We start from the raw sequence: 16,462 nt of genomic DNA, 5'->3' as shown, positions 1-16,462 counted from the left end.
CCTGTGAAGGAAAAGCACATTAATGGAAGTGATGTTACAGTATAGTGACACTAGGACCACTTAAGAGCACCCTGATATTTATTCATAGAATGAACCATGAAGTGCGCTAAGTTATGTTTAGAAAAATCCCACCTTGATGTGCCCACCTTGATGTGAACTATTAAGTTCATGAAGTTGCTTCCTCCCAGGTCCAGGGTTCCTGGTTTGATCCTTAACTCAGGTTACTGTTTCTGTTTCCGTGAATTTTCTCCACATGTCCATATGGTTTTTCTTCAGATGCTCCAGTTTCCTTTCACCACCCAAAATATTAAATTGCCTCTAGGTATGAATGTATCACATCCACATTCATGCCGGGTGTCCTTGGCATATAGGCTTCAGATCCACTGTCATCCTGACCAGAAAAAAATCGGTTACTGAAGATGGATTAATGAATGAATGAATTTGACTAAAGCATAATCCACTGGACTTGCATTTGACAGCAAAATCTAAATGTTATTAAAGTGCAGTTTAGCTGTTACGGTAAGTTACTCATTCCTATGGAAGAATACATAAAGAGAGTTCTAAATCTTTTGATGTAATTAACAAGGCTATATACTGTAGGAAAGTATGGAAGATATATATATATATATATATATATATATATATATATATATATATATATATATATATATATATATATATATATATATATATAAGGCTTTGTGTGTATTTATTGCAAAGTTGAAAAACTACATGTGCTTTTTCTATCTAAATTAGGTAACTAGGGAAGTTCCTTTTTGGGGGAGGTTTTACCTGGAAATACTTCTGAGTAAAATTGACAAAAGATTATAGTACAATTTTTCACATGAATTTGACATCATTTTTATTCCAAGTCAAATAAAATTGTATAAAATTGGTTTGGGAAAAGCTCCTCAAATGTATCCTCAATGTTATTTTTCATAGCACAGCCAAGAAACTGATCGTGTGTCAGTTGGCGTTCAGTGGAGATAACATCCGATTGCTAGTCACTAACACTTCTTTAGTCACTCAGGGAAAGGAAGTCTGGAAAATTCAGGCTTGAAGCATATCTGTGGCTGTCCAATTCTGCTGTTAACCCAGCAGAAATTACTATGTAGTTGGCCTTCTTTATTTTAACCGTAAATGACCAAAAACATTAGCAATGATTATTAAAATGTGTCGGTTTTGTTACCTAACAGTTACTTATTTGTAGAAGGCAGTAACATTTCATATCAAAGCTACAGTATTAATAAAAGTTGGTGTTTCCAAAGGTTTACAGTTCCCTAAGGGCATTTTTGTTGACCTTTGACGTTTTTTGTATTTCCGACAAAGTATTTTTGTAAAAAATAAAATTGTTGCCTATTATATCATTATATTATGTGTAACAATTAAGTAGTATGTTATTGTAGAAAAAAACAAATCATCAAAAATCTCAAAGTCAAGATTAAATTTCTGTATTCTGTGACTGAAAAATACATAATTGTGCCAAATTATTTTTTTAAATAAGCGATAGATGGAGCAATTATTTGAATTATTTGTCTACTCTGGTCATAGCCCTTACTATGGAGATGAGTGATATTACTATACTTTATTTCAAGCTAGGAATAATGAATATAGATGCAAAATGCTGGAATCACTGGTGTTACAACATTAGACTGTGTCAGCATAAGCGAATTCTCAAAGTGAAGACTTTTATTTGTTACTAGGAAATAATTAAATGTATGCCATATATTGAGTGTGATGTTCCGGTTGATACTGTGTGGTCTTATGCATAATGAGACATCCTCACTAGCAGACAATTTAGTGCCATTGTGAACAAAGCGAGTTCTGGTAAGGTCTGAGTTTGTGCACTGCTAAGATGTTGACATAAAATTCACTAAAAGAAGGATAAGGTAGAATGGGATTATGCAAATCTTATGAAAAACTGCTACAAATAATATAGTAATAATGGTGAAACATAAATCATGGATCTTATTTAACAGAAAAAAAATCTTCTTATTACCTCAAACTCACTTTGAATAATGTTTCTGTTTATGCAAGATCTGTTTATCCATGTTTATATTTGTTTCTGCATGAGCCCAGACCATGATGAATGATAAAATAAGCAGAACACAGTCCATTACTCTAATCATAGATCTATCATAACAGGATCTTGATTGTATAATATGACATGGTGAACACATTATTGTATAATCTGTTATTCACATCAGGCGAGATTTATTTTACTATTTACTTGTACTGTGTGACAAGTAATCTTAAAAGACCATAGTCTAAAAATAGTTCCAATTCAATGCAACTATGGTATCTTGTGGCCATGAATTGTTCTCTCGAACCCATAATTTCAGCCTAGTACTTTATGGGAATGTCATTCTTTTTACTTAGTGTTCTAAAATAATGACTTACGGCATCAGTATATGAATTTGTGATGTTGTTACCTCAGGCTTTTTATGAGACAACAGGAATCAGGTGTGCCATGTTAGTCATTATTCCTTCAGCTCATACATAAACATCTCCCTTGCAGTACAGAGCCATGGCTGTTTATTAATCTAAACATGATATTGTTACACATTGCCATTAGTTTAATTGAATTATAATGCAACTGGATGTCTTTTCCAGGATCCCCAAGGAACGGATGGTGTCATGACTTTACCCAGATGTTCTTTATCTTTCATGTTTTGAATGAGTGGAAAATCCAGAGGTTGTGTGTTTGGAGCCACCTGGCTTGTTAAAGATAACTTGAACACTTCATAAACAGATGTTAGAAACAACATGCTAACAATTTTATCACAATTAATTATTTTTGTGTTACATGGATGAAAACAACTATCTGTGCCTGAGGATAGCATTTGATATATTTGGTCTTTACTTTATTCAGACTGTTTTATGATGAATCGTCTTTGTGTAGTGCATGTTCCAGCCAAGAGAACTGACCGTCCTGTTACTGAGTGTATGAGATGTTCATTGGCACACTACAAGGTCAGGATGTCACATCTTGAATTATCTACCTAAAGAAAACACACCACAGGTGCACCCATTAAACTGGTTAAAAGGTTACTTACTAATGCACCTACCAACATGAACTGTATACAAACATGGTAAAGATATTAAACACCAGTAGAAACGTGTAAACATGTTCCTCTTCTTGGAATTCCAAATGCACTCTTTGGCTATACTGACATCTATTGGGCTTACATCATGTCATGTGCCATTACACAACCTTGGAAGATGAAGAAATTATTTTATGGCTCTTTCCTGTATAAAAGCAAACATCCTTTTATACCTTCCTGTTTCGATGCTGCCACCAACTGCTTTCAGCATCTGCTTTAAAGCATTGGTAATGAAGAATACAAGATAAAATACAATCAGGGTCAACAATAAGTTGAAGAAAAAAAAAACAGGAACAGCTGATTAAGGATCTGTTTTTATTGATCATAGTGTGATACTACAGTAGTGAAAAAACATATATTTGGTGTAAATACCAGCCTTGGGGGGGGGGGGGGGTGTGCTGTTGTGAGTGTGTATGTATAATAGTGGTGGTGTCTCAACAACTGTAGTCATCCCCATGTGAGGCAAGTTCCATTATACAGTAGTACACCTACTACTACTACTGTGTAATATAATGAATCAAATGGCATTTAAAGGCATTTTAAACAACTGCTCATCATATAGAGTACCATGATTCCACTGATAATAATAAATGTTATGATTTTATGAACATAGAACAGCAAATAATAAACAATCTAAATAATAATAATAAGAAGAAGAAGAAGAAAAAGAAGAAGAAGAAAATTCTTGTACACATTTCAAATTAAGCCCACATTAATATTAAACCACTCCTAACATTTAAAAAAATGAAATTATATGATCTAATAAGAAAAAAGGACAAATTTTACAGTTGCTTTTTTGTTTTGAAGTAGTCCTGATCAGAAGAGAGATATTTGGTTTCTTACAAATTTCTTACAATCACATGTCCAAATTCCTGTACAAGTAAGAAATTTTATTGTCGATAAATCACCAAAATTATTGTGTACTACTGTATTAATGCTATGCTTAAATAGGAGCAATTGGTAAATTTAGAGTTGTTAATCCACCTGCTGCCTTTTTTTTGAGAGCTGGGAAAAAAAGCTTTTGAAACAATCATTATGAGATTTTATATTCAAATTTGCTACTGCTAAAATGATCTCTTAAGATCTACTTTATAGTGACCTCTTTGGATTTGGTAGGAAATGTTTGAGGTTTTCCTCTTTCACACTCATTCATATAACAAATATAATAGCTGTAGTAGACTTTCATTAGTCTTTGACTAAATTATTTTGTTAATAGTAATTTTCCACTGAAAATAGTGCTTAGTCCAGCAAAAAGCCAGAAAAACAGAATATGGCCATAAATAACATCCATTACCATACACTGTGCTCATGAATGAATAAAGAACCACCATTATTCTTCCATCGATCTACAGTATAACAGGTCCAGTTTTGTCTATATAGATTCATTGTGGCTGCTGGTTTTTGACGTAAAAACAAAAACTTGCAAATACAATGGCTTTGTGGAGAAGATTGGATATCATTGGTCTACAACATTTATTGACATAAGGAGTCTTGACAGTATACTATGTTTCTTTGTAAGAAACACCTAATCATTTTCATTTAGAAAGGGATTACTCACAACCCATAATGTCATCCAAGCATCATTCTCATTTGGCCACCATCCTGAATGAGAATCTCTGCATTATTTTACATTACGCTCTGACAGAGAATGTTAGTTCTCAAACTATAAACATAGTTTTGTATATCAGCACTCAAAAACAACTGGTCAACAATAAATATTTCTTAACAACTCATATTGCTTTACATGTTGAGAAAAAGTGACAGGTGCTGAGTAACTCCCTTTATGCTATACTTAATTATCATTTCCATAGTGAATAGTCCAATATCACTCTGCAGCATCTGTAGGCACAGCATCTTCTACTTGGGCAGTGAGCAGGGGGTGGAAAAGGAAGTTAAATGCGAAGGCAAATGCATTACGGGCATTAACCCTCCAGTCCTGTTCTATCTTGACTTGCCGTCTTGTAGGTACCAAAGGTGAGGTACAAGTCCTACAGTGAAGGGCTTTCAGCTCAAACACTGGCCACTTGCTTCCCAGCCTGCCCTCCAGAACAGTACTGAATTCAACAACACTGCCTGCACTGAGCGCCAACAGCACACCACGGAATTCATTACTTGCCCGCAGCACTATGTCTTTGGTTGCATCTTCAGATTCTTGCACCCATTTACCCTTCTTATCCTGAAGTGGCATACCCATAGTCACTTCAAATTTGTAGCGGTCAAAACGTTTCACATGACAGTTGTGATTTGCAAATGCTTTAAGCTGGCAAAGAGCTGGATCTGGCCTTGGGTGGGTGCCATCACAGGCTGGGTACTCCTCTCCATAAAGGCATCGGACCCAGTCTGCTATGACACCAGGCAAGAGGTTGACAATTGATTGCGCTCCGTTTTCAATTTCTGTCACACGGACGTATTTAAAACGACCTTCCCAGGTGACACGGTGGCCCTCAAGATGACTACAGAGGATCTGGGTGTGTGCCATGTTGCGTTCCCTCCAGGCACGAGGGCCACACATCTCACTGTATTGCTGCCAGGTAAGAGTGGAGTTATAAACCTTCATGCCCTCAGAACGGTATACATAGAACCAGCTGAAGAGCAGCAAAGCGGAGATCCAAACCAAGATCAGTTTAACCATGCTACTGCGCCGCAGAGATCGAATCACAGCAAGAGGCGACACGCTGAAACGAGTCCACCACCTTAACAAAACAGGCACCACACAAACACACACCGTCACAGCCATCTTGGCCAACTCCAGAGCGAGGAACCACTGAACTAGCTGCACCAGCAATGCAGCTGCAAGCACTAATGAAAGTACAGGCAGGGCAAAGAAGAAAAGCAAGTAGCCCACAGATGTTCGCATGAGTCCAAGTGCAGTAGATGCATGCAGAAGTGTGACAGATAGCTCAAACCAAGTGAAACAGAGAAGGTAGGGCAGAAGCATGCTGTAAGACCCTTGCCACCCTCGTGCTGTGCCCATTCGGACACACAAGTACAGGAGGAAAAGGTACAGAATGCAAGGCACACCCAAATGCAACACCAACCAATCACAGATTGGCACACTAAACCATGACCCTCCCACAAGTTGTCCCACCCGACCACCAAGCAGCTCATTAGTTAAAGAGCAAAATGCAGAGGCAAACTGTGCAAGGAGGGCTAGCTTAGCATGTTGCTGCGCAGCTGGACGTAGACTCAGATAGCTGCTTATAGTGAAGAAGACAGCCACTGTGGCCAGTTCAGAACAAGGCAGCCAGGACTTATCTGCCACAGGGAATGATAGTATGAGGAAAATTGCAGAGACCAGAAAGTAGAGGTGAGGCTCCAGATGAGTCCAGGTGAAGTTGGACTCAGCTTGCTCAAGGTCCAATCCTGGCTCGAAATGAGCCAGCATGGCTGTCAGGGTCTTAAAGTTCTCCCATGCTTTACTGTTCTGGAAAACCCTCAATGTACAGATGACCATTGAGAGGAAGGAGAGGTAGAATATGACAAGGGGAATGACAAGAAGGAAGAAATCTAGAGTAAGGTTGGAGATGATGAAGAAGAAAATAAGAGTGTTGACGTGGTGAGTCGGTATGAGGGCACTGATCCACTGCATTCCAGCACGGGAAGCCCAGTCAATCAACACCTCCTTTACCTCAGTCACAGCATGGAGGGGAAACTTCAGTATCTACAGCATCACCAAAAAAAAACAGAAAAGTCATATTTCAGCATGGATCACAGTTGGTCAACCATATGGGTACTTCAATCCTGAAGGCTTTTTACATTTAAATTATACTTGTGCAAGGATACATGACCTTCCTTTTTTAATTTTATTTTAGTACCTTCTGGTGCAAAGGTAACTCATCTGGGTTTTTCACAGGTTCATCATCATCATCATCATCATCATTGTCTACTGCTGCATCAAAATTCGGTGATGGTGAAATACCGTGTGCATAACGCTTGGCATTTTCAACAAAATCGTCAATGCCAACATACGGAGTCCCTAAAAAATATATAAATAAAAATGATCGTGTTGTTATTCTTTGGTTTTCTCACACATTTACCAATAGCACACAGTTTACAGTCATACCACTGCTGGAGACAAGGCGTTCTAAGACCTTCCTCTGTTTCTGAGCTGGACTTGAAGGTATGTTGTCTGGGGCACCATCTAGAGGAGCAAAAAGGATATTATCATTTGTAGAATTATTACACCTGTCACATCTACAACTAAATTGCCTTGTGTGATATTTACCTGTTTCAATGTCATAGTGGCTAATATTTTCTAGCAGTTCTGATGTAGATACTTTTCTTTTTTTGTCTGGATTGAGTTTCCAGTACATGCACAATGCTGCTTTCCTCACAGAACGTTCAAAACGTGACTCTGATACCAAGGCGCACACCTCCTCTCTATTTTCAGCTGTGATGCCTACAAAACAGACACATTTTTCAGTGTATAAGAAACTTTACAAACAAGTTTTTCTGAAGTGATTTTCACTCACTATCCACTTTAATAGGAACATCTGTACACATGCTCATTTATGCAGTTAACTAATCAGGCAATCATCCTAGATGTAGAGGGTCTGCAGGCTAAACTACTTTGTTGGTGGTTTGAGCTGGCAGGAAGCCTATATTAACTAAAATATGCATTCTTGACAACCATTTGAGAAGAAAAGCATCATGGTACGCACATCAAACTGTGAGATGAATGACTAAAACAACAGTCAACATCAGGTTCTGTTCTGACAGGTTCTGTCAACCAAGAACAAGAATCTGAGGCTATCATGGACACAAACACACCAAAACTAGAGCGATAAAAACTGGAAAAAGGCTTTTTTTTTTTCTAATCATCATCTTAATACATTTCACCACCCCAAGTTTGATTTGAACATTAACTGAAGCTCTTGACTTGTATCTACATGATGTTATGCACTGCACTGCTGTCTTATGATTAACTGAACAAATAACTGCAAGAAAGCAGATGTACAGGCATTCCTATTAAAGTGAACAGTGGAAAAGAATATATATATATACTATAAGACTATATATACACACACACACACAGACACATACGTACATCATGTTATTTGCATGAAATTTAAGTAAGGAATTACGAGGCATAATATTCACACATGGTGTTACTGCTTTCCAATAACAACATGTCCTGATGCTGTTCATTAAAATAAACCATACTAGAACTATCAGCTATAACTACTGTCTAATTTCCCTGGAAAACAATAATAAAACTATAGATTTCAAAAACTTACATTTAAACCTTTTTCCACTGCTACCACTTATGTGTGCTATATGTTATTGTACCTTTTCTTTCATGCAAGCAAAACTGCAAGAGTTTCACGGCATCCCTCCTTCCATTTTTTGCTGCTTGTAAAAGCCATGCTACTGCTGTGACACTATTCACTTCTTCATCTTCATGCTCAGACAGTCGCAGGTAATACCTGCCAACCTGTCAAAATATATAGTTTAGTTCCTAAGTGCATCCTATCAAATTGCTGTTATCTGATCATAAGGATGATTACGTAATATTATTAATACGCAGCAAACCTCAGTTTGTGCTTTGAAATCTCCATTCTTAGCCCTCTGCTTAAGTTCCTCTATATGCAGTTCTTCTGGAATGTTTCAGAAAGAGAACAGATAAAGAAAACAGCATACGCATGTGTAACATGCAACAGTATCACAACATAAATGCTGTGTCTACAATTATTTGTCTTATTAATAGTTGTTAAGCCCCTTGCCTGTCATCATCAGTGAGCGGGGTAAAATATGTGCTTCTGTCCTGTTTATGTGACAAGTACAAGGAGTGTGTGAGAGTAAGGTGTAGCTTTGTGGCCTGATTTAAATATCCTATTTGCATATGCTTGTGCATGTGACCACACATGCAGTGATTGAATGCACCTTTACATGGTGTAGAATGTAGAAGTTAAATTTGGTACATGTTGGTGACTTGCTCATTGTCAGGAATAGCTTACAGCTGATTAAATATTTTTCTACTATTTTTCAACTGCAAAAATAAAAGCTTGGTTGCTCTAAAATCATCAATACCTGCAGAAGACGAAGTTCCACAGGTGGGCCTGCCTTCGGACACATTGCTAGCTGCATTCAGCTGAGAGCGACCTGTCTGTGCGGCTGGAGACGCCCGAGAGGGAGGGCCTGGTGTTGAAAAGGCGGAAGCTGTGCGAGAAGTGTGTCCAGACACAAGAGATGCTAGAGTGATGGAATCAGTAGGAGAAGAAGGTGGTGATCCTGGTGGAAATGAGTCCATTTCTAATCAAAGGAAGAAAAAAAAAATACACAATACACAATAACACAGTTTAGTAACTTTCCCATTTCTCGCCTCCTTTTTTAGGTTCTGTTTCCAATTTTAAACATAAGTGTCCTCCTTGTTCTTAATTTGCAAATTGCATTACAAAAATAGGAAATTATTAATATTTGGTGTTCTTCTTACAGTGTTGCTCAAGTTCCTGTTTCTGGAAGCAGTACATACAATTGTTCAACCTTTAAAAATGGGCAAAAGAATTAAGAATCCAGCAACAACAAGTTAAGTTCTCAACTTAAAAACTTGCTAAACTGTATGTTTTAAAAATAAATTCCATACCCCCCTTAGTACAGAATTATTTCCCAAACATTAATTTTAATGGCTTGTCTATTTATTAGAACCATATGTCTTTTATTTATGAACTTTCCACAGACATTAATTTATTATTTATTGCCTGATTTGTTTTTATGTTATTGAGCTGTGGATTAAACTCAAGATCAAACAATGAATCAATTCAATGAAGCAAGAACTCAATCAACTTTATCGACTTTGATAAAGATGCATTATGATTTCTGCTCTGTAACTCAATTTGGGGTCAACTTCGAGAACCACTGCTTTAAAACACCTTAACTAGTCGATGAATCAGACATCTTTAAGCAAGGAATTGACTAAAATCTTAGATTCCAGGTTCTGACATATTGTAATGTACTACAATAGAATGTGATTTTGGATATAGTTGTGTTTAGCAACAGGGATTCTGTTCTATATTTAAGCAAACATATTAATTTTAACTTATTGTTCAAGATATAGGCATGCGGTAGCCTAGTGTTTAGGTGTTGGGCTATCAATCGGCAGGTTGTGAGTTAGATCCCAGGTCCACCAAGCTGCCACTGTTGGGCCCTTGAGCAAGGCCCTTAACCCTCAATTGCTCAGTTGTATAAAAAAAATGAGATAATGTGAGTCGCTCTGGATAAATGTGAGCGTCTGCCAAATGCTGGAAATGTAAATGTAAATATAGCCGGAACTTCTTTCCGAGACATGCTGTTATACGAAAATGATGCCTTCTGACCAGTCAAAGAAGAAAATAAATAATAAAATAATATCACATGATACCTCTTTTCATTTAACATTGTTTTGATATGCAAATGATCAATGAATATACAAATGACAATATGCTCAAATGTGATCAATCTTCCCCTTGAAGTATACTGTGACACTAAACGCAACTACTTAAACTTCTTTTTTTATATCTATTGAACAAATCGACTTTAACGAACTATGTTCATGAGTTATAATGTGATGATGAAAGGCTGGATTTTGAACCTTGGGGTTAAATCATATGAAGCTGATGAAATCCTGGGCTCTCCATTTTTATCTTTTGTGAAGTCCCTGGCACAGAGATAAAGCACAGCTTGAAATAGAAGCGATTCCTAAAAATAAAAAGCAACTGAACACGTCATGCAATTCTATTGTCAACTCTATACATAGCTCTAGTGCCAGGCTGAAAATAATGACCTATACACACTGTAATGTATTACAATCAACCTTCTCTTCCACAGTTAATCATTTAACACTTCTGCTCTTTACAGACAAATAAAATAGAGCCAAGAGCTCTTGAAAAAAACATCTAAGTTAAAGATGTGAAATAGTCTCAAAAACAACAACAAACAGAAACCAAAGATGTTTATGTCTTTATAAACACATGTACTAGTCTACATCACTCACCAGCTCTTCTCTCAGCACTCAAGCTGATATCACAGCTTCAGATCTCTATAAAGTCACCCAGTCGATCATTGTTTTTTTAATTGTTTTTAAAACAATAGAAAGAGTCCAGTGAAGGTGAAGCTATACCCAGCTGTTCGGCTAGAAATAAACCCGCCCACTTGCGATTGCGACTGTTTGATTGGATGATAACAAAAACGACGTTTCAGACCAGACTTCCTGTGTGCGCAAACCGGGAGACAAAATAAAAGTCCACCGTAATGTCGTCAGTATTTATACCTCTCTACAGAGTTAAAAATAAAAATAAAAGTCAATATAGCAATATAGTTATAAGGTACAGATTTGTGCGTTTTGACTATAATTATTATTCTTGCTAATAATTCATTTTGTAATGCCTCTTCAAAAATGAACTAAACTGAATTGTATTTCAGTACAAGGAAAATTTGTAGTATCAAAATGATATGTGTCGAATTTGACCACGTGCCAACCATAGATATACACTAGAAGTCGTCTTGTATACGGCAGTACATTGGAACGAATGCGTCAAGTGGGCCGCCATCTTGGTACAGGGGACCCCCTCCTCTTAATGCATCAGCGTCAATGTAGGCAAAAAATAAATTCACCATAAATGCGATTTTCTAGTTTTTTTTGGTTCGTTCCAAAGGTCAGACATGTATTTATTATTGAGTCCAGAGAAAATTTAAGGTTTTGATATGAAGACAATCTACTTTTTCACAATATAATGCATAGTGCTAGTAGGTGTAAGTTTATTAGTTACATTCTTCCACTTGAGTAAACTTCATATGAACAATCACTACTTACCTTATAGCCTACTGCATGCAACACTGCTACAATGGTGTGACTATACGTGTTAATTCAAACATTTAAATTGTATTGGTTTATTAAATATGATACACAAAGCAATTTGCAGGTGGAAGCAAATCACAAATTTGAGAACATAATGTGAAAGTTAGATAGTTGAGGTGCCAAAGACTGTTCAATCTTTTATTTATTCCTTTCCCACAATACCTTTGCCACAATAAATAAGTACACATAGCCCAAAAAAGCAAAACAAAGTTTGACTTTGAGGCTGAACTGCCAACCTAACTGGTGACATCCTTCCAGGACTGTCAGCTGAATTAACCATTAAAAAAAGTGTTTAGTATCCCTGCAACTTGTCCATGACTGTCGTCTCTGTTTATCACTTGGGAATCTACAAACAGATTCAGATTATTTTATTTAATGCCATGTCAGCAATCAAAAGCTATTTTCATGGCAAAAATTCAATTACAAAAACACAAATATCATATAAATACAATAAAAACAAAACAAATATAAACAGCAAGTCATATTATACAATTTTTTTGAATTAACATATAATAATCCAATCCAAAACTTTTTCAGGCATAATGTCATTAAATATGTCCTTAAGTGTCCTTAAGTAACTTGATAAAAGAGCATTCTGCTTGTGTTAAGTGCAGGACAATCTAATAAAACATGTTTGACAGATAAGGGAATCTTACAAAACATACATAAAGTTGAGTCTTCACCTTTAAGCAAAAAAAGCATGGGTCAATTTTTAATGTCCTTATTAGGAGCTTCGGAATCTACAAACATTGTCTGTTTTCCTAACTGTCAAAAACGAATGAGTAACTAGCATGGATTAGCTGCGGTCGTTAACCAAGGACTGAAACAAACGTAACCAGAAATATAATTTCCTAACATTCAATATCATAAAACACATTCTCACTTGTGAAATGTAATCCCTTGCTGTCTGGTTTGTATGTTTCTTTCGTTTGAACAGAAGTCCGGCATCGTCCATGCATTTAAATTACAAGAGCACTGTACAAAGATGGCGGCGGTTTTGGCGCATTTTTAGGACCCCAAGGTGTATAGATATCTATGGTGCCAACTTGCTAGTATTCTTTACCCTTTCTGCTATGAACATTTTATAATATAGAAACAAATGAAATAAAAATAACTAAAAAATAATAATAAATTGAATTTTTGACTGTTACTATGTGATCATTTGTTTCTTGTCAATAAAATGATGTCCAATGTTTACACAATTTTTGAATCTTTAGATGTTAGATGTTTTTTTAACAAGGTCAGTGCATATAATTCTGTTCAAATGCATGTATGCACTTGAGATATACTTATACTATGAGATATACATTGTGAATTTGTAAAGTAGTATTTATAAAAAATAAAAATAAAAACTTGCTCTTATTCAAAGTTATGATTTAAGACTATGAGATAGTTCCCTATAGGGTTAGAATGTAAGGAAATGGTAAATAATATTCATGTTAACCAATTAAATATCTAAGAAACAAACACATTCATTCACATTGCCCTGTATTTCACTTAGTGCCATAAAAAAGTTTAGCTTAAAACATATAGTAAACATGTGACCATGTTGCTGTTATTTTTACTATTCTATTTGCTAAAGATTTAAAATGCTACTTGACCTGAATAATGCACCAATGGATATTTTCAAGTGTGATGTCCAGCAGATTGTTGACTTCATGGATTGATTCTTCATCAATGCATCAGAAACTCCTTCAATCTTGGTTTCAGCAAGGCTACAGTGTGTGGACACAATATTTGTAAAGAAAATTTTATAGGGCAAGAAATATTACTTCTATATTACTATTATATATTACTAATATTAGTGTCAGAGCCTTGATGTCAGAGCTTGTAGTTAAAGCATTAACCAAAGCAGGTAAGGTGTGTGTACAGGAGAGGATGGATGCCTACAAGCAGCACCACAGTGTGATCATTTACTACCTATATGGAGAGCTCAGGGACTTTAATGCTATAAGCCTGCGGTTAAAAGATGCTTCGTTTCTGTAATGCTCAAGGTAATTCCTATAGTTGATGCCATTACTGTACAGTGCACACTCAGACATTTCCTTTGACTTTAGTTAGTAGTGAAAATGACAGTGCAAGTGTGAAATCTCACTCTGAATCAATTGCATGAAATGATACCACAAGCATGGCGAAGTCACTGATGATCAGACTGCTGTATTAAATCTATCTGCTGGAGTCCAGCTGTGCACATCTTATTTAGATTTAGATATATTGTCTACAGAGCTTATCTGGAGAGTTTTTGATGCATGACCAGAAGCTGATGGTAGATGTGATGAAAATGCAAACCAGATGCCCAAGATGGAGGTAATTTTCTGGAAAGAACTTGACCTCCATAACCTTGTTGAGTATAGTGAAGCAATGACCTTGTGTAACATCACTTGTACAAAAATGTTGAATAAAATGTTCACAGACTTTTAAAAATGCTTTAGTTTCTTCTCTAACCAAATAGCTTTTGATGTACAGTGACATCACTCACACCGACATGCCACTTCATGAAACTACACGCATCACTTCCGGTGTCTGAGTATGAAGCTCCTCTGAAGACTTAGAAAAAGAGCATTCAGTTCCAAAATTCCTCAGAAGGGTATGCTGGCCTTCCATAAACTGCAGCACACTGCATGCACACTAGCATGTTTTGTATAGATTTCCCATCACTGAAACTAAGTGGCCCAAACATGTTCCAGCATGACAATGCTTCTCTGCACAATGAAAGCTCTATGAACACATGGCTTGCCAAGGTACAGTAGGAGTGGAAGAACTGTAGTGTGCTGTACAGAGCCCTGACTTCAACCCCACTGAACATCTTTGGCATGAACTGGAACACTGATTTCACCCCAGGCCTCGTTGCTCATCATCATGGCCTAACGTCACTAAAGCTCTTGTTGCTGAATAAACACAAACCCTCACAGTCACACTCGGAATCTATTATAAAATGTTCACTGATGAGTGAAGAAAAGAGAAAACTAAAATATGGAAAGGGATGTTTAACAAGCACATGTAAAGGTATGTAAAGGTAAACTATTAGCCGTATAGTGTATTTCCTCCTCATTTTGGTATGTGTGTCTTGTTAAAGATGTGCGCTATAAAACAAGAGGAGCCTCATCACACTGAAATGGATGTCACAGTATTACCATGGTAACTGTATGAATAAGATTAACTCATTAGCATACAGTAAAGAATAATCTAGTGTGGGATAATTTAGTAGGACACACTGCCACCCAATCTGACATGTCGTCATCATTTATTATGTAAGCTAGAGCACTGGGCCTTCTTTACTCAGTCATTCCACTTATAAAATATATCTGAGTCAAATATTTTCTTGCCCCACCCTGCAGGCAGTTTTTCAGTCCATGTGTTTGCTCTAGCTGATACATTATTTAGTCTCAAAACCACTCTGTTACTGGCTGGGTTTACACTTATGAGAGATAGATAGATAGATAGAGAGAGAGAGAGAGAGAGAGAGAGAGAGAGAGAGAGAGAGAGAGAGAGAGAGAGAGAGAGAGAGAGAAATGAAGGAAGGGAATGATAATGTCTATGTCTTAACCCTATTTGAAGCTTAATTGTAGCAGGGTGTACAGAAGGTCCATTCTAATATGCACAGACTCTCTCTCTCTCTCTCTTTATCTCCCTTTCTTATCTTTTAGCTAATATATTTAAGACTAGTGGAAAGAAGTAGTGCTCGATGGCTTATACAGGTTCTTATTTAAGGGAAAAAAACAAGGAAAATGTATGTGAGTGTGAGTATGATGAAAGATACTAGACAATGTCTGGCTTTTATGTCTGGTAATAGCAATTATGTGGTGTGTGTGTGTGTGTGTGTGTGTGTGTGTGTGTGTGTGTGTGTGTGTGTGTGTGTGCTTAGCTGGTTGCATATGGTGCTAATCAAGCATGCTGTAATGTCTGTGTCCAGCTTCACTGAAACATTTGGTTACCAATGGAGTCATAGAGAGAGAGAGAGAGAGAGAGAGAGAGAGAGAGAGAGAGAGAGAGAGAGAGAGAGAGAGAGAGTGATGTATAATAAAGAGGGTCATAGTCATAGTACTTCAATAGTGTTTCTGAGGCTTCTTTTCCATAGTAAAGAAGTCAGTCTCTCTCTCCTCTCTGTCCTCCCCCTCTCCCTCTTTTTCTTCCTCTCTCTCTCTGTCCCTCTTTCTCTCTTTCTTTCTTTCTTTCTCTTCCTCTCCCTCTCTACCTTTCTTCCTCTCTCATCCTCTTTCTCTCTCTCTCTCTCTCTCTCTCTCTCTCTCTCTCTCTCTCTCTCTCTCTCTCTCTCTCTCTCTCCCTCCCCCTACTTTACAGTGACTAATCACGAGAATCACGTGTCACAATGACGTTTTGAGGTGTTTAAGGTTAAAATAAAGACTGGCCCCATGTACATACTGTATATACTTATGCTGCATAATCTGTATAGGGAAGGGGTTCATTTGCAGATTAAATGATATTGTCCTGTGCCACTATGTCACCCAGTGACAAGATGTTTTCCAAACATCTACTACAGTACAACTGAACTGCAGCATGGGGT

General features: G+C 36.9%; 1 protein-coding gene across 2 annotated transcripts; it reads right to left on the bottom strand.

The window, feature by feature from the left end:
* Positions 1 to 4,539: 4,539 nt before the first annotated feature.
* wfs1b (Wolfram syndrome 1b (wolframin)) lies at positions 4,540 to 11,231 on the bottom strand. Of its 2 annotated transcripts, none has more exons than XM_060884474.1 (8): positions 11,074 to 11,231; positions 9,135 to 9,356; positions 8,637 to 8,701; positions 8,394 to 8,538; positions 7,330 to 7,503; positions 7,168 to 7,245; positions 6,920 to 7,080; positions 4,540 to 6,765 (listed from the first exon to the last, which is right to left on the bottom strand). In XM_060884474.1, exons 2-8 carry the CDS (start codon positions 9,352 to 9,354, stop codon positions 4,930 to 4,932), a joined length of 2,679 nt encoding a protein of 892 aa, XP_060740457.1. In that variant the 5' UTR covers positions 9,355 to 9,356; positions 11,074 to 11,231; the 3' UTR covers positions 4,540 to 4,929. The 2 variants fall into 2 exon arrangements, with proteins under 2 accessions (XP_060740457.1, XP_060740458.1); XM_060884475.1 differs by lacking the exon at positions 11,074 to 11,231 and adding an exon at positions 9,538 to 9,610.
* Positions 11,232 to 16,462: the final 5,231 nt, after the last annotated feature.

The sequence above is a fragment of the Tachysurus vachellii genome, chromosome 13 (assembly GCF_030014155.1).
Source record: "Tachysurus vachellii isolate PV-2020 chromosome 13, HZAU_Pvac_v1, whole genome shotgun sequence".
Lineage (NCBI taxonomy): Eukaryota > Metazoa > Chordata > Actinopteri > Siluriformes > Bagridae > Tachysurus > Tachysurus vachellii.
Note: the sequence above shows the minus strand (reverse complement) of the source record. Positions and strands in the feature narration are given on the sequence as shown.